Source organism: Narcine bancroftii, chromosome 14 (genome assembly GCF_036971445.1).
Source record: "Narcine bancroftii isolate sNarBan1 chromosome 14, sNarBan1.hap1, whole genome shotgun sequence".
NCBI lineage: Eukaryota > Metazoa > Chordata > Chondrichthyes > Torpediniformes > Narcinidae > Narcine > Narcine bancroftii.
In genome coordinates, this window is record NC_091482.1 from 47906125 (window position 1) to 47924869 (window position 18745).

The 18745-nt window shown below is 45.8% G+C and overlaps 1 protein-coding gene across 3 annotated transcripts in view; it reads right to left on the minus strand.

Annotated features, from left to right (window-relative positions):
• The window catches only part of fah (fumarylacetoacetate hydrolase (fumarylacetoacetase)), a 60815-nt gene that overhangs the window by 24642 nt on the left and 17428 nt on the right, over positions 1 to 18745 (minus strand). For 2 of the 3 annotated variants that reach the window (XM_069911730.1, XM_069911731.1), the window contains exons 4-7: positions 17321 to 17370; positions 13336 to 13426; positions 10552 to 10649; positions 6326 to 6378 (exon numbers count right to left, since the gene is read on the minus strand). In XM_069911730.1, the coding sequence (XP_069767831.1) occupies positions 6326 to 6378; positions 10552 to 10649; positions 13336 to 13426; positions 17321 to 17370 (292 nt within the window). The remainder of the gene's footprint in view (positions 1 to 6325; positions 6379 to 10551; positions 10650 to 13335; positions 13427 to 17320; positions 17371 to 18745) is intronic. The other variant, XM_069911732.1, reaches the window with a different exon arrangement.

An 18745-nucleotide genomic window follows, 5' to 3' on the forward strand; every position in this document is an offset into this window, starting at 1 on the left:
GGATTAAATGGTGGGGCAGGCTCTATGGGCTAAATCTCGGCTTCTATGTCTTAAAGTCATATAGCCTGAGGTCGGCGACTGCACACTGGCCTGTAAGCTGTCTGTTAAACCTTCTTCCTTAGAAATAAGCTCCAGCGCTGGACTCAGGGAACACAGATGTGAGAACACTTGTGAATGTGTAATGCACCCACTCTTGTCTCTCCAAATGGACCCTCACTGCAGAGGGTCCAGGGTTTAGCAGCCCTTTCACAGGATGTCACAGCAGGCAGATCAACGAGTTCCTTGTACTACCCTGGACTCTCTGCCCACAAATATGCTTCAGAATACCACTCAAGCACACAGCCAAGTTCTGCAAATCAGGCAAGCTGATGCCGTGCAGTCTTTGAAGGAGATTAAATAAAACAAACAGACCTTGTGTTTGATGAATTCTGTTGAAAATTCTGTGTCACATCTGCATGGAGGTGCTGTGACAAATTTGAGGAAGTGAGGTTTGGGGATGGCGTGGTTGGCGTAGCAGTTAGGGCCACGCCTTTACAACGTCAGCGACCGGGCCTGGGTTTGAATATGGCACAGTCTGCGTGGGTTTTCCCTGGGAGCTCCGGTTTCCTCCCACCCTTCAAAAACATATAGGGGTGCAGGTTAATTGGGTGTAAAATGGGTGGCATGGACTCGAAGGGCTGAATGGGCCTGGTACAGTGTTGTATGAATAATTTTTTTTTAATTACTCACTTTGAGAGCTAGTATGTTGCAGAGGTGCCAGGAGTCTGCACAACTGTTTGGAAATCAGGGAGTGCAACACTCATCTTGTACAGAGCCTCCGGTGCGTAGGCTTTAGTGAGGAAATTACTGTGGGTCCTTCATAAAGGAGGTACTGGCAGATTAATTACAGCTCTTGATTCAGTGAGTTAATCCGATGGGGAGTCTGTGATCATTTGGTTAGTGAGATTGTAGCTTATCCATTTAAAAAAAGTTTTACTCTAAATGATAATCTTCTGCACACGTTTAACTAAAGCTGGTGTCTTGAAGCACAATTGGTGAAAAGACAAATTATAAGTAGCCAGCTGGAACATATGACACTACAGCATAATACAGGCCCTTCAGCCCATAATGATGTGCTGACCTATTTAAACCTACTCCACACAACAGTTAATCCTAGCAATGCTTTCCAGGCATCCACTACTCTGTGTAAAGAAACATTCCCCAATTGACTCACCAAAACCTTCCTCCACTTGCCTTAAACAGATGTATTTGGTATCGTCACCAGGCTGTCCACCCTATCATGTCTATCATATTTCTTTATTGTCACTTCTCATTTTTCATTGCTCCAGAGAAAAGCCCTTGCTAAGCAACTTGCTTCATAAGGCCATTCATCAGTAGCTGACCAATTAACTAATTAAATAAACTACTGAGTTAAGGCAGGTACTGAGACTGGATGGTATGTTGTTGCTGCAGGACTGACAAGCTGAGGGAGATCATTGATTCCCCAGGACAATCACATCTGTTGTAAATGTCTGGCCTGCAGCTCAGAGTGAATGACCCTGAGATTTGGACACTGTGAAGTGCCACAGAGGGAAGGGATTGTCTGGGCAATTTTTTTTCCCCTCAGATTACGTGCTGCAAAAGTCGTCAGTTAAAAGGACAGGTGGGTGCGACTGCATGGGGAAGCAGGACTGGGAATGCTGAAGGTCATAAGAATGTAAGCAATAGGAGGCGGTCATCGGTCCGCCGAGCCTGCTCCTCCATTCAATGATCTGATGATCAGCTCATCTCCACCTACCTGCTTTTTCCTGTCTTTCTTAATTCTCCCACTATGTCAAAATCTATTAAACCATGTCTTAAATATGTTTACTGAAGTTTCCTTCATTGGCAACAGATTTCACAGATTCACCCCCCTCTGGGAAAAGCAGTTCCTCCTCATCTCCATCCTAAATCTACTACCCTGATCATAAGGCTGTGTTCCCTAGTTCTAATGTTGCCACCAATGGAAACAACTTATCTACCTCCATCTTATCTATGCCTTTCATAATTTTATACGATTCTAAGATCTCCCTTTATTCTTCCAAATTCCAGGGAGTACAGTTCCTCATTGGTGTACATAGAACATACAGGCTCTTCTGCCCACAGAGCTATGCCAACCTAATTTCCCTATTGCATAACCATGGTTCTCAGTTCTGCACACCTATCTAGTTTTTTTAAAAGATCCTATTTCACCTCCCCCCCCCCACCTCCATTGCTGTTAATGTATTCTATGAACTCACCACTCTTCATGAAAGACATACCTCTTACATCCCCCCTGTACTTGCCTTAAAACTATACCACCCACCCCTCCCCCACCCTACGTTAACCATTTCAGCCCTGGGAAAAAGCCTTTGGCCATCCACAATACCAATGCCTGTCCATTATCTATCAAGTCACCCCCCTCATCCACCATCACTCCAAGGAGAAAAGACCATGTTCACCCAATCTATCTTCATAAGGCACATTCTCCAATCCAGGCTGGAGGTGACTCCATGGACACTTGGAATCTCTGGGGCGGCTGTCTTTTGCCTCTGTCAGGGGCGCTAGGCAATTTCTGCTGATGGCAAATCTTGGTCTGCCTTACAGCAGACTAAAGGAAATTTTGTGTAATCTGACTTTTCCTGTTTTATCACATGACAATAAAAGAATCTTGAACCTTGAATGAACATTACTGCCTGACTCTTGAACTTGGACCTGCAGTGGCCAACACACCTTCTTAACAACACTATCAACCTGAGCATCAGCCTTGAGGGTTAGTGGAGTGACACACACCCCAGCAGTGGATATGAATCCTAAAGGCAGTGATTCGTACCCACTTCCAGGACTGACAAAGTGGACAGTGGATCAAGAACTTCAAATTCCTGCCTGTCATCATCCCTGACAATCTGTCCTGGAGCCTCCACTTCAATGCAAGGCTTGCCAGCGACAAAACTTCATGGTATGTCACCGAAGACTCTCGAAAACTTGACAGGTGGGCTGTGGAGATCATTCTGATGGGTTACATCATTGCCTGGTATGGAGGTGCCAATGCTCAGGACAGGAAAAGACTCGAGGGTTGTTAACTCAACCTGCACCATCACGAGCTCCAATCTTTACACCATCGAGAACATCTTCATGAGGCAGTGTTTTAAGAAAGCAGCCTCCATCCTCAAGGACCCCCACCACCCAGGCCATGCCCCCCTCAGTCTGCTACTATCAAGAAAAAAGGTACAGGAGCCTGAAGATGAGCACTCAGCGGCACAAGGACAGTCTTCTTCCCCTCCTGAATAATCAATAAACCAAGGACACTGCCTCACTTTGTCTTTTGTGGTTTAGAAATGTTTGCACTGTGTGATGCTGTGGCAAAACAGCAAATTTCGTGACATGTTCACGATGATAAATTCTGAGTCTGAAATTCTAATTCTGAATGGGAGGAGATGGATCCAGTCGCGTTGGTCTGTAATAGAACCAATGACATGTGAAGGATAGAATTAAGCTCCTTTCAAGTCATTTAAGCATTTAAGACAATTTAAAAAGCAGAGCCATGGATGAAATCAGTTCTGGATTACTGCCTGATCCGTGTGCAAATTAGCAAAAGACCAAAGTGTAGGAAGAGTTGGACATGTGGCTTGGAGACTGCCATGGTTTAAAGCTGGCTCACGGAAAGGAGATTCAGGGCTTCACCAGATAGGGCAGGGACCAGTGTCCTCTCGGTTCAAAGAACCAGTCCTGTAAGGACCAACCAACTACAGTAAACCCCCAGGTATCTGGCAACTATGGGGATTGGTTGATGCCAGATAAGTGAAATTTCTGGTTTTGCTTGTGGCTGTATTTTGCGTGTTTGGCAAACCGTGCCAGTTTTAAACCTGTGTCTTTCAGCTATTGGTTTTCTACAATTTTTTTTGTCGGTTGCTTGAATTCCGGATAATAGGGGTTTTATTGTAGATTAGGTGCGGGAAGGGGAGAGTGCAGGGTAAGGTGAGTAAGGTTAAAGAGATTGGACAAGCTGATGGCTCGGGGAAGCAAAATGACTAATGATTGAAGACTATCTGAATGCATGCAGCACTCGATAACATAGACAAACCCTTGGTCCAAGTATGACTTTTTTAAATGACATTATTTAATTAAATAGTCCATGATACCCCAGCTTTAGAATAGAGAAGGATGGGATAAAGACAATGCAGAGAAAGCATATTGGCACAGAAAATAAACAAGAAGAAACAGTGTGGGGAGCTCCTGAACAATAATGATGTTAAAGACTATGGTTTAAATCAGGAAGGTAAAATCACAAGTACCAGATGTAACAAAATTAATCACTGATGTCTTTAACTATATTTACTTTCGATTGGAGAGACATGCCATGAAGTATACATATATGAGATGGCTTTCCTCAACATTTTGAGGAACTTGGGGAACAGGGTAATCTTTGTCTGGCTTTGATAAGTGCAAAAGAGTTCATTAATAACCTTGCAAAAAGAGTCTTTAAGGAAGTGTGGTTATATGTTGGAATGTTACATTGAAATGACTAGTGCCATAGCAGCATTGCATTCATTGCTATGGTAACCATGTCGCCATCTACACTAACCGTACCATCCTTCCCCCCCCCCCCCCAGATTCTACCACCCACTTAAACTCGGGGCAGTTAACCCATCAGCCCACTTGTGGGGAGAAAAAGCCACAAGGTCACAGGGAGGAGGTGACTTCACCCGGACTGCACCCTAGGGCAGGATTGAACCAGGGTCGCTGGAGCTGTGAGGCAGCAGCTCTACTCACTACGCCACCATGGTCTGAAGGAGTTGGAGAGGACGGGCCACTTTCTCCCCATCAAAGGACGGAAAAGACCACTGCTCCTGGCCAGAATGGGGATGACTGCTAACGTTACTCGAAAGCACAGGTCTGAAGTGACTTGGATTGATTTTGTGCATGCCGTTATCGGATTATCCATCATTCACTGCAACTTGGTGGAGTAATCATAGGTTTACAGTAGAGATGGAAGCCATTTGGCCCATTGATTCCATGCTAGCTCCAGGGAGGAGAAATCCAAAAGGTTCCACTCTCCACGCATCCTTTCAAGTGCTTCTCCTCTTGGATTTTCTATATTAGCCTCTCTTTGGTCACCAGACATTTCCCTTCAATCATTTATCTCACATCTGATTCCCACAAAGTAATTTGTATATTTCAAAATCTGGACGGCTCTGTCAAGACCAGTCAGGTATTAGATGCCAGTGGATTAAGGACATTTAAGAGTTGACTGTCTGGCTGAGTTTGGAGTCCCAAACCTCCCAGACGTTGGAAGTTTCTTCACTTGATGAAATTTTTAAAAATAATCTGAGAGGCCTAAAGGTGGACAGCCAGCCCCTTTTTGCCAGGGCGGGAGTTACAAACACCAGAGGACATCCGTACAAAGTGAAGGGAGGAAACTTTAGCAGAGATATCAGGGGTACGCAGAGAGTTGTGGCTGCCTGGAACGCATTGCCAGGGATGATGGTGGAACAATAGGGGCAATTAAGAGACTCTTAGACAGGCACATGGATGAAAGAAAAATTGAGGGTTTTCAGATGTGGAGAGTTTCGTTTATTTTTTGGTAAGGAATATATAGTTCAGCACAATATCAAGGACTGAAGGGCCTGTACTACGCTTTAGTATGTTCAATGACTATGGCTGACTAGTGGAATAGTGTCATGTCTGTACGTGTGTTTTGCACTGTTCTGCACCACGGAGAATGGTATTTTGTTGGGTTGTATTGGTACAATCAGATTACTATCGTGGTGGGATTTAAACTTGCTTCTCTGCACTTTTAGCCTCTGGTTTACTAGTCCAATAATTCAACTGCTCCTCCACCACCACACTTCAAGCTCCTTTGAAAGTGAATTAAAGGGGTTGCAGTCATGGAAGCCGAGTCACAGCTTCACACAGCACAGGAACAGGGCCACCCACCTGCACATCCACGCTGACCAAAGTACTCATCTACACCATTGCCATTTAGTTGGCCAATGACTTTCTGTGATCCCCCCTCCAGAATGGGTGACCTTGTGGGGTCTTGAGGTAAAGGTGGCATTTCGGGGCCTGAGCTCTCCTTATGGAATAAGCAAAGAACAGGAAGGCGTCAGAATAAAGAGACTGAAGACTGGCCGGAAAAGGAGTCCAGTCCATCAGAAAATGATATAAAAGGAGAGGTGCAAATTGATTTGGACTCTGTGAAAGAAGACAAAAGGAAAAAGGGAGACAAATGAGGCCTGCCGTAGAACTGTTGCCTGTCAATGCACAGAGTTAAAACCCCGACTTACTGATGCTGTCATTTCCCAAAGAAGGAATGATCAGGACTTACCATCTCCAACTCAAAGTCCAGAAGTTTGCAAGCTCCAAACACAGGTGGTTTTGCTGCAGAGAAAACATTTTGCAGCCACGTTATTGGGACAACTATTCTATTGCAATTTCCTCGCGTGGTGATCGTGCAAGCGTGGTAAAATCCCCAAACAGCCTCCAGCACATAGAAAACTGCAGACGCTGGAATCGGAAGCCAAACAATCTGCTGGATGAACTTGGCAGTTCGAGCAGCATCAGTGGGGGAGGAAGAAGGGTCGGCATTTTGGGTCGGAACTCATGATGAGGAGGTTCAGCTCCAAAGGTGCCTTTTCTCCCATTGACACTGCTCCATCTGCTTAGTGCCTCCAGCAGATTATGAGAGGCTCCAGCACTAAGATTACTCTGGACAACAAAGATTTTGCTTCTTGAACACTTCTGGGTGCAATTTATGGATTTTGGGCTACTGGTCATGAAAATCTCCAGAACATTTTCCCATCACGTACAGTTTTTTAGATATAACCTATTTTTGCAATTTCCTGTCATGTTTTAAGTCTACTTCAGGCAGACAAAATCACATAGTGCAACATGTCATTGAAAATTCATTTTCTGCGTTCATATTTGGACTCCTTCACCAGCCAGTGACAAACACGGTGAAAGGTTTCACCAGGACATTGCGACCATGGTGTCAGGGCAACTGGAATTCATCAGTGCTGGTCGACTATTGTTGGACACTGACAGGAGAGGCATCTCCTGTACAAACGAAAATCAGCGGCAAAACATTTTTAGGTCATTTGAACTAACATAATGTGTCAGCATTGTTAGATGATTAAACATGCCAAATTCAATAAAAGTTCATTTAAGTTCTCGGGATGGCACAGTTGGCATAGTGGTTAGAGCAACATTGTTACTGTGCCAGTGATAGGGACTGAGGTTCGAATCCTGCCCTGTCTGTAAGGAGTTTTTACATTCTCCCCGTATCTGCATCAGATTTCCCCGGGCACTCCAGTTTCCTCCCACTGTTGGAGTGGGAAACTGGACTAGGTGGAATTTATCTATGTCTGTGCGAAAGGTGACAGGTAATGGAGAGACGATGGGGGGAAGAAAGGGGGTAGGGGAGTGTTTTAATGAAAGCCAGAGAAATCGATATTAAGCCATCTGGTTGGAGGGTGCCCAGTCGGAAGATGAGGTGCTGGTCTTCCAATTTATGGGTGGTCTCAGTCTGGCAGTTCATGAAACCATGAACAGACGTGTCAGCAAGGGAATGGGATGGAGAATTGAAATGGGCGGCCACTGGGAGATCGAAAATCTCCACACACTGGGGTGAATTGCACTACACAGACATGCTGGAGAACCTCAGCAGGTCACGCAGCGCGTCCATGGTAAGTAAAAGGCAGTCAACCTTTCAGGCCTGGCCCTTCTTTAGTAGGGCTGAAAATCAAGCTTAAGTCTGAACAAAAAGGTGGGGGAGGGAGAAGGTGGAGGGGAAGAAGATGAGGGAGGGCAAAAGGGGGAGTTCAAGGAGGAGGAAGCAGATGTGTTTCTTAATGGTCAAAGGATCAAGAAGAGAAGGTGAAAACAGTGGATGATCAGCCATGCCAAACTGAATGCTGGGGCAGAACCAAAGGGCTGAATGGCCTCATCCTGCTCCCATTTTCTTTGTTCCCATGTAACTGTTGCACCGGGCTCCAATTGAGGCAGGGGAACCGCAGGGGAGAGGGGGCACAAACTGCCTCTCGTGTGATACGATCATTAGTGAGCAGTTGACGAGCTGAGTTCCAATGCTTCTGCTACAGCAGGAGGGCGGTGAACATCAGATGCCCACGGACAGTGTAATGCACGGGAGACTTTCCGCACTCCAACCATGCACCATGGATTAAATTTATCTCACAGTGATCATTCTCCCGTCATTGCGCGTTTTGGATTTACAGCATCAATTTTCGAAATAACCTGTCCGAAGCCAGATTGTTCAGACTTAATTCATCTCTGATCGGCTCTGGTTCACAGAAAGAATCACAGCAGTAAGCAGAATGCGACTGGGAGCTGATTGGTGAGGCCCAGGCTCTGGGTTTTGCGAGGAGTAATGAGATTCTGCGCCCAGTCAGAATTAGAAACACGCGCCATTCATCAAACTCAGCAACATTTGAACGAACAGTAAGGGATGAGATTAATGAAGCGACCTTGAAACTCCGCAATGCATCAGTTGGTGGTGAATGCCAGGACAGTTACCTTCAGTGAGAAGTCACACTGAGACCCTTCTTTCCATCGCCTGCACCCAGCCTCCACATTTGGCAGTAGGTGAACATGCTATCCATCACCCAGAACTGCTGGAAGACCATCCTCTCGGACTTTGGTCTGCCCGAAACCTGCTGGTCTTTCAGTGCACAGAGACGTTGGTGCGGGAACGCTGCCAGCTGGTACATTCCAGGCTACAAGAGTATGTGCTGAGTGATGCGCTGAGGCTTAGTGCAGCCAACGCAAGGGCGCTGTGGGGAAATACCACAGTCCAGAGTCCTTTACTAGACGCTGAAAGGCTGAGACTGAGGGGAAGACCCTCAAACAGGGGTGGGCAACTTTTTAATTTAGACACAACAGGACATTTCAGCCCATAAGTCCGCACCGGGGGTGTAGGTTAATTGGGCAGTACAGACTCAAAATGGTCTGTTACTGTGCTGTATGTCTAAATTAAAAAGTTGCCCACCCCTACCGGGGTGGGTGGGGGGGGAGGAAGAAACAACAGGGTGCCACAGGTGGGGTAATGGTTGTACAGTGATGGGAATATGACTGACATTATGGGTGTGAAAAGACTGAACTGTTTTCTTTTTTGTAAATAATTTATTGTGATTTTTTTAAAAACCATCTCCTCTGGGCAAAGCACAGTGAAACTGCACGATGGCCAGCCACAGGACTTCCTGATTGGCCAACGGAGGCAACCCTCTGGACAAGTTCAGTCAGTCGTTGAGGACCCAAGCTGCCTACAAAGTAACAGCAGCACCTCACTGAAGAAGAAGGAGGGGAGATTTGATAGAGGTTTATAAAATTATGAAGGGTACAGGCAGAGTAAATGCAAGCAGATTTTTCCACTGAGGTTCGGTGAGACAAGATCTCAAAGGGTTAAGGGTGAAAGGTGAAATGTTTAAAGGGAACATCAGGAGAATTTCTTCACACAGAAAGGAGATGCTAGCTGAAGTGGTGAATGTGGGCTCGATTTTGACATTTAAGAAAAATTTGAATGGGTACATGGATGGGAGGGGTGTGGAGGATGGGGCCTAGGTACAGGTCAGTGGGATGAGGCATAAAAATAGTTTGGCACAGACTAGATAGGCCAACAGCTCATTTCTGGGCTGGAGGCACTGGAGGCGAATCCACGGACACTTGGTGACACCGGGGGGGGGGGACTTTCTTTCTCTGACTGTAAGGGTCGCCAGGCAATTTCTGCTGATGGCGAATCTTTGCAATAAAAGCAATCTTGTGTGATATTACACCTGTTTTATTACATGACGATAAGGGAATCTTGAATTAAAATGGCAAAAGGTTCCCGGAGTTAGAGGGGACACGGAGTTAAGGTTACAGTCAGTTTAGACATGATCTCATTAAATAGCAAAACAGATAAGAGGGGCTGAGTGGCCTCTCCTTGCTCCTAAATCTTAATATTATTAGATCTCTTCCAGCACAACCATCAATATCTGCGCTCCTCCCTTTCTGGGGTCCCTGAATTTACTGAGCCCACAAGTCATTTCAGTTTCCAAGGCTCTGGAATTCCTTCCCCTTGCTCCTGCTTTAAAGCACACATAAAATTTCAGTCTAAACTCATGCTAAACTGCCCTTAAGTATCAACCTTTGCCTGCTTGCATGACATTAGTGCATGATATTTAGGACATTGTGCGCATTTCGCTGAGTAACTTCACCTGCTGACAAGGGTTTCGAATGAAAATTTTTCCATTAAATGGTGTCAAACTCTTCCTATCTTGTACCTTCACATCAGCAACTGAAGGGCATGAAATCAATACGATGGGGGTCCATGCAGATCAATCAATGATGACATTAGTAGCTGCAGCTTCAACACTGATCAATAAAGCTCCATAATTCCAGCTGCCCTTTCTGAAGTCACCTTTGAAGTATTATTTAATTAATTGAACTAATTTCATCATAACTTGTTTCAACCATTCCTGAACAAGCATTTTTTTGAACACAAGTGTTCTGACTGGCCGATGATTCACTGAAATTAGTTCTGTGTTGCCGGACACTTACCATCATCGGGTTTCATTTGTCCCATGGGTCTTCTAATGGGGGTCCCAGACACAACGACAGATGACGCCCGACCATTGTAACCAACTGGCAGATGTAACCTTGGATTGGAACACACGGAGCATTGGTTGAAAGCCTGTGACTCCAACTTTTGTCCCGTGGTCATGCGTCAGGCAGCAGGGCTAGCGTCACGCTGTTACACCGCCAACGATCGGGACCCAGAGGATCCAATCCCACGCAGTCTGTAAGGCGTTTGTACATTCTTCCCATGTTTGAGTGGGTTTTCCCCGGGTTTCCTCCCACCGTTCAAAACATACTGGAGGTTGTAGGTCAATTGGGTGTAATTGGGCAGCATTTAAAAAATAATAAATTTAATTTAAATGACAGTAGAATTGGAACCTATTTGCTTGAAGTAAACTGACCTCACATGTGGGAAATATATCATTCACAATATACACAATCAGGAAAAAATGTAACCTATTTCACCTTATTCATCCAGAAACACTTTAGTGGAACACCTTGACTTTTGCCCCTTTATCTGACCCACATCCTGTGTTTAGTCTAAATGTGTGGTTCTCACCATTTTTCTTACCATTCACATACCACTTTAAGTAATCTCTTACTAACCACAGAGGAGAATAAGGGATTACTTAAGGTGGTATGTGAGTGGAGAAAAAAAAGAGGTTGAGAAACATTGGTCTAAACTCTTCAGTTATTTGTTCAAGTCAATTCCTCAGGTTTGTTTGATATTTTTCTAGATACGTCTTCTCTGCATGAACCATTTCCTCAAATCAAGGATATTCTCCTCCTTTTAAAGTTGGAAAGAAAGTTCGTTCCCCACTCTTGCTCGGACACTGGGGATTGCCTCCACATCTACATATCAAGCTATTTACAGCGGAATGCACTCTTCCTCCTGGGTTCCCTCTGTTCTGCCTATACAATAGATGTGGCATGCCGCCGTAAAATAAAGGTAACATTGAAACTTATGGTTAACACGAAAGTCTGTGATTGTAGTCAAAACAGAAATGCTGGAGAAACTCAGCCGGACCCACAATGTCCATAAAAAGATACATGACCGACATTTCGGGCATGGACCCTTCTTCATAGTGATCACTGTCTTTCTGAGACTCTGCTAACTCCAGAGATGCTGTCTCTGCAATATTCCTCAAATCTACTGCAAACATAAGTCAATATCTGCTCTACTCCTGCCCTCTCTCTCTCTCTCCTCAATTCCTAACCCTTCTCTTCTGACCCCTCTCCCTCAAATCCCCTCTCAATCTCCCATCCTTTTCCTTCAACCTCGCTCTTCAAAGCTATCTCACTTCGAGTTAAGCCCTTCCTCGTGCTGTACATTTGAAGCTTGGTGGAGGACTCGGTGTCACTGAACACAAGGCTCCTCCCTCTCAGCACTGACCTAAAGGTAGAATCCCTCACTTCCTTGACCAGCCTCCGTTTTGAACGCCAGGCACAAAGTTCCCTTGGAATCACGCCGTACAAGTCCAGAGGTGTTCCCGCTGCACATACAATGGTTGGAGGCACCAGATGTTTTAAATGAAGGGAGAAGGCAGCCAACATCATAAAGGGCCCCCCATCAACCTGCTCACAACCTCTTCTCGCTGCTGCCTTCGGGCAGAAGGTACAGAAGCCTGAAAACCAGCATCTCTAGGTTCAAGAACAGTTTCCTTTCCAACAGCCATCGGCCTCTCAAACCTCCCCTTACCCCACTAATCATAAACTACTCGACCCCACAAGAAGACCTGTGTCTGCATTATTGTAAAGCCCCCTTTGTGTCTCACATTATGTTAACTGTGAAAATCTATTATCGATCTTTCGTATTTATTCTTTTCTTTTTTTTAAATATATTTATTGAGTTTAACGTATAAACTTGCTTACAGATTGTTAAGAAAAGAAACATATAACAAGTTATCTCATATAGATACAAGAACCCCCCCCAAAAATGATGGGACTACATTGAACGTTTGCCTTAATCCACATGTGAAACAAGTTATTGAATGAATCGATGATAACCATGTTGAAACCCACACATACCAAATTAATCCAAATAAAAACCCACTAAAAACTAACTCTAATCTTCCTCCTCCTTCTAATCAAGGTAACCTTGGCAAAGTAAATGGGAACATATGGATCAGAGAGCGGCCTCCAGATGTCCAGATATTCCAAATCCTTAATTCTTCCAATCATGATGGTATTCTTTGAATTACATCTTTACAAATCGAAACTTTTCTAACTTTTATTGTATCTAATTTTCTCCGAGCTTAAATAGGACATAACTTCATGTAACCACTGTGTATGGGTAGGTGAAGAGTCATCTTTGCATTTCAATAAAATTGCTTGCCTGGCTATCAATATGATAAAGGCTAAAACTTTCATCACCTGTGTTTATTAACTCATTTTAATTTAATATGGGCTATTGTGCGTTTTTTTTAAACCAAATACCTGTTTGGGTGCAGCAAGTTAGAATTTTGGTGCCTATGTACATTATGTAATGTATATGGCAGTACATGCTTATTGCTTGCCAGGAATGGCAGCTGAGATTGCAGGGTCAGGGCAATCAAATGGTGAACTCTCAGTGCAGCCGACAACAGTGCAATACTCATTTACTGCCACCAACCTCCGCATTACTTGTACTATTGACAGGAAGAGTCCTTGCCAACCCTCCAAGAACTAATACCCCTAGAGTTGGCAAGCCTCCACGGAGGAGAGCGACCAGAGGCACCTGGCAGCCCTGCTGAAGAACATGGGCATGGGTGAGAGGAGGGCACTGACCAGTTGGGCATGAGAGCATTGTCCTTCCCCCGAAACATGATCCCGACATTTGTGGCATGCTGGCGGGATGAATAGAAGTCCGTGTAGTCTCCTGGAATTCAAATAATACAATTAAACATGGAGTGGCTCGTACTAATCAAATCGGCATTCATTAAAATTCCTAATTCAATTTTTAAAATTTAGACAGGTCATTTTGGCCCACAAGTCCAATTTATACCCCATCAACCTACATCGCCAGTACATTTTGAACAGTGGGAAGAAACTAGAGCCCCCGTGGAAAACCCATGCAGACATGGGGAGGACATACAAACTCCTTACAGTCAGCACGGGATTTGAACCCTGGTCCCGATCGCTGATGCTATAATGGCGTTGTGCTAACCACTACGTCAACCATACCTCCACTCATTTCCGCCCTCAGATACCCTTCTACAGCCAGCTCTACTGATGGTTGTCGGGCTATCCTACTATCGTTCTCTTGCCCTATAAGACCTTTGACACGTTAGATCAAATCAGAATCCAATGGTGGGTTCTCAATACGAATCATTTATCTTTGTAACGTGTTTTATTTGTCAAATGGTCCTGGTAGAGAGGCTGCAGAAACAGTGGCGACTCTGGTCCCTCCATCATTCAGACACACTGGCACTGCCACGTGAATTCTGGGAACATTAACGAAGTCCTCCTAAAGTGGTCAGACCTAAACTCCATCACTCCCACCTCTGGGATATCCTGCTCACTGCCACCAACTCCACAGCCCTCTCTTCTAATGAACCTTTTGAGGACAGGGAGAGTGCAGTCTCAAGGGACGGTGGAGTGGAGTGGGACCAGGACTGGGTTTAGGCCAGGATATGAACGTGGTCATCCAGCCGGAACTGGAGAAGGCATGGACCATTGGTAACATATACAGGAGGAATCCTAATGACTAGTGTCAAACAGTCAAATACATTTGATAAGGAGCATCCAAAGATGGCAGTCTGATCATACCCTACAGACATACTAGAGGGCATGCGGTAAGGTGAAGGGAGGGAGGGCTTAAAGGAGATCTGCAGGGCATTGTTTGACTCAGAGTGGTGGGTGCCTGGCATGGGCTGCCAGGAGTAGTGGTGGCAGCAGGGATGGCAGTAGAAGCTCCTGGAGAGACACAGGAATATGAAGGGGATGGAGGGATATCTATCATGGTCAAGTGGCAGAATTAGTTTCATTTTGGGCATCATGCTTAGCATAGTCATATGGGCCAAAGGGCCTGTTCCTGTGTTGTACGGTTGCATGTTCTACACACAGAAGTCTCTTCACACTCTACAGTTGGAGGTCTGATCTCCCTACAGTCGTAGGTATGATCTCATCCTACAGTCAGAGGTCTGATCACACCCTACAGCCGAAGGTCTGATCTCCCTACAGTCGTAGGTATGATCTCATCCTACAGGTCTGATCACACCCTACAGCCGAAGGTCTGATCTCCTTATAGTCGTAGGTATGATCTCACCCTACAGAGGTCTGATCACACCCTACAGACAGAGGTCTGATCACACCCTACAGTTGGAGGACTGATCACACCCTACAGTCAAAGATCTGATCTCCCTACAGTCAGCTATCTGATCTCACCCTACAGATGGACATATGACCACACGTCACTGGTTTGTGTGAACTCTGCAATCCCCCTTTGTGCTTCCACCGGATGGACATCCATGGTCCTGTGACTCTGGGTGAGCCCTGAGGCGTGTGCGGACATTTAGGGAGCTACTTATACCTTTAGAAGAACACAGAAGAGCATGGATAATGCAAATTGGTGGAGACCACTCAGCCTCTCTAGCCTAGCCCATCAATGTAATGATGGTGGAAATCTGCTGGTCACAACTCCCCTTCTGTGCCAGTTCCCCATCACCCTCAATTCTAGGATCTTTCAAAGATTTATTCATCTCCATCTTAAATATCTCTATCATTCCAGCTGGTGTAGTGGTCAGCACAATGCCTTGACAGCGCCAGCGATCGGGATTGGGGTTTGAATCCCACACTATCTGTAAGGAGTTTGTATGTTCTCCCCATGTCTGTATGGGTTTTCCTCAGGGGCTCTGGTTTCCTCCCACCCTTCAAAATGTACTGGGGCTGTAGTTAATTGGGTGTAAATTGGGCAGCACGGACTCGTGGGCCAAAATTGCCTGTTACCGTGTTGTATGTCTAAACTTATTTTTTAAAAATGATTTAAAAATTTAAATTTATCCACCATCCCAGAGGGTCAGAGAAGTCCAGAGATTTGCTACACTTTAAGTGAAGCCCCCTTAATCTTGTCACTATGTCTCCTTGTTTCTGACTCTTCTGGTCATGGTCACATCTCAACATCTACCCTAGGACCTTGAATAAGGTCACCCCTCATTCTGGGGGTTGGGGGGGGGGGTAGTTTTGGGGTTTGGGAAAGATGTAGAAAACATGTTCCAGTTCTGATTCCAGTCTGTGGGAACCTTTCATCATCAGACATCAGAAATCTAATTACCATGTTGATGTTGGAGCAAAGTTCACCTCCATGCTAGATCTGAGGAAGGACATTAAACCCACACTGCTACTGGCAGTGTTACTCTCCCCTCCTTCTGCAGTGATCCACCTCATCATGGGGGTTTTAACACCTACCACCCACCAATTCCCTGACTGAGTCAGGGACTCCAATCTCAGGAGGAGCTGCAGACCAAGATGACAAGATGTCAATGTCACCCCCTAGGGGCTGCTGAGAACTTGCTCCAAAGCCCAGGCTAAAGATGCCAGCAGCAGGACACTCTTGTAAACTAACGGCATCAAGATGTTGAGTCCCCCGCAAACACTAAATTTGACTGAGCCAGAACAGGGCTTAAATAGGAGAGTCTGCAGATGCTGGGGTCAAGTACAAATGTGCTGGTTATACAGTAGGTGAGAGGGTAGAAGGGTAAAAAGCGGAGAAGCGATGGGAGACTGTTCTCTGAATAGAGAGGGAATGGAAGGCTGTGGGGAGCTGAGCGGGATGGGGAAAGGAGAAACACGGTGGGGGGGGGGGTGTTAACAGAAATTGGAGATATCTTTGTGAATGCCATCTGGTTGGAGAGTGCAGAATATAAGGTGTTGTTCCTCCATTTTGAGGGTAGCCTCGGTTTGGCAGTGCATGTCAGTGTGGGAACGAGCTGTGGAACTAAACTGGAGGCCCCTGTTAGTGCAGCAGACAAAGCGCACGTGCTCAAAATGATCTCCCAGTCTGCGTCCAGTCTCCCTGATGTTGAGGGGGGCCATATCAGGAGCCCCAGATGCAGAGTTGACACCTTTACTTCCCATACAACCTACTGAGTTTCTCCAGCACTTTTGTACTGCACCGTGCTTTAAATCTGTCTTCATGAAATCATTTGATTTTTAAGATAAAGTATCTTTATTAATAGTGTTAGAAATAAATTTAGCACAAATTGCATTCCAATCAGTGACCAATTTACAAGCTAAATAACCTGTGTTAATTATCTTTAACAAAGGCTGCAAGGCCAAGCAAGGGAACTAGAGGCAAGTGAGCTCGACATAAGCAGTGTGTAAATGAGATGGGGGGGGGATTCTGAGAAATAGGATCTGCATGCCTTGGGAAAGGCAGTCTGATCAGCGATCGTTAATATGGCTTTGTGCATGGGAAGACATGTTTCACTGATCTGAGTTTTCTTGAAGAGGTAGCCAAGAGGCTGGATGAGGTTGAGTCTACGTGGACTTTAGCAAGGGGTTTGACATGATGCAGCAAGACAGGCTGGTCTGCGAGGTGAGTCTGCATAGCCTCAAGCAAGAGGGTTTCTAGAATCGTTGGCTCTTTTGCAAATCAGTAGAGTTAAATCTTCTGACCCAGCATTATAGTTTTGTCTAATGTAGAGGAATTACAACATTTAAGCCTATTGGATGTGGTGTGGCCTTGAATCTGTGACCTTGTTTGACAGCTTCGCTGCTTGACATGGGTTTTATGGGAGAAAGACTGGATTGAATTGGTCACGATCCCACCTACCGATTTCTGCTGGGAGATGCATGGTAGCCGAATCCTGAGAGACAAATGCCCTGCGAACAACAAAGAGGTTAGTGGCCCACAGGTGCGCCAGCTGACTACTTCTGTCCTCCTGCTTCGCCGTCATTTAAACCAGCCTATTCAGTGCCCAGAGTTGTAACTGTCCTGTGGCCCCAAGGTTAGACTCAGATCCAGTAGCAACCTGGTTAGGGGGTGGGGGGGGGGTCTCCCTTTCGTCTATTGACAACGTTCACCAGGAGTGTTGCTTAAATGGAGTTCAAAGAATTATTGAGGATCCTTTCCATCCAGTGCACAGTATCTTTGACCCTTTACCATTAGGAAGGAGGTACAGGAGCATCAAAATCAGGACAGCCAGGTTGAGAAATAATTTCTTCCTGAAGGCTGTGAGATGGATGAACAATATCCTGCAACTTATACAATGATTCCAATATATTTACCATATATGTGTGTGCAATTGTTGAATTTTGTTGACCAATTTTTAGGGTAAAATTTAGGGGCTCAAGCATTACTACTCCTGACTGTATTAAGTGCTTGGTCGCTCAGGGAGTCATGAGCTCGGATGGGCAGGACCCAGGTGAGAGTCCATGATAGCAGCTCTGGTGGGCAGGCGGTTGGGGCCTAGGCGAGAGTCCGCAGTCAGGGCGTCAGGAGCTCAGGTGGCCTAGGCCAGGACGAGAATCGGCGGTCAGGGCATCAGGAGTTTAGATGGGTGGGTGGCCTGGGCATCAGTGAGAGTCTGTGGTTGGGGCTCGGAAGCTCTGATGTGGGGGCCACTAGGTCCAAAAATTGGGGGGTTTGACTTTTATACAGTATCGACTATTACATATATATTCTTCTTCTTCTTTGGCTTGGCTTCGCGGACGAAGATTTATGGAGGGGGTAAAAGTCCACGTCAGCTGCAGGCTCGTTTGTGGCTGACAAGTCCGATGCGGGACAGGCAGACACGGTTGCAGCGGCTGCAGGGGAAAATTGGTTGGTTGGGGTTGGGTGTTGGGTTTTTCCTCCTTTGCCTTTTGTCAGTGAGGTGGGCTCTGCGGTCTTCTTCAAAGGAGGTTGCTGCCCGCCAAACTGTGAGGCGCCAAGATGCACGGTTTGAGGCGATATCAGCCCACTGGCAGTGGTCAATGTGGCAGGCACCAAGAGATTTCTTTAGGCAGTCCTTGTACCTTTTCTTTGGTGCACCTCTGTCACGGTGGCCAGTGGAGAGCTCGCCATATAACACAATCTTGGGAAGGCGATGGTCCTCCATTCTGGAGACGTGACCCATCCAGCGCAGCTGGATCTTCAGCAGCATGGACTCGATGCTGTCGACCTCTGCCATCTCGAGTACTTCGACGTTAGGGATGAAAGCGCTCCAATGGATGTTGAGGATGGAGCGGAGACAACGCTGGTGGAAGCGTTCTAGGA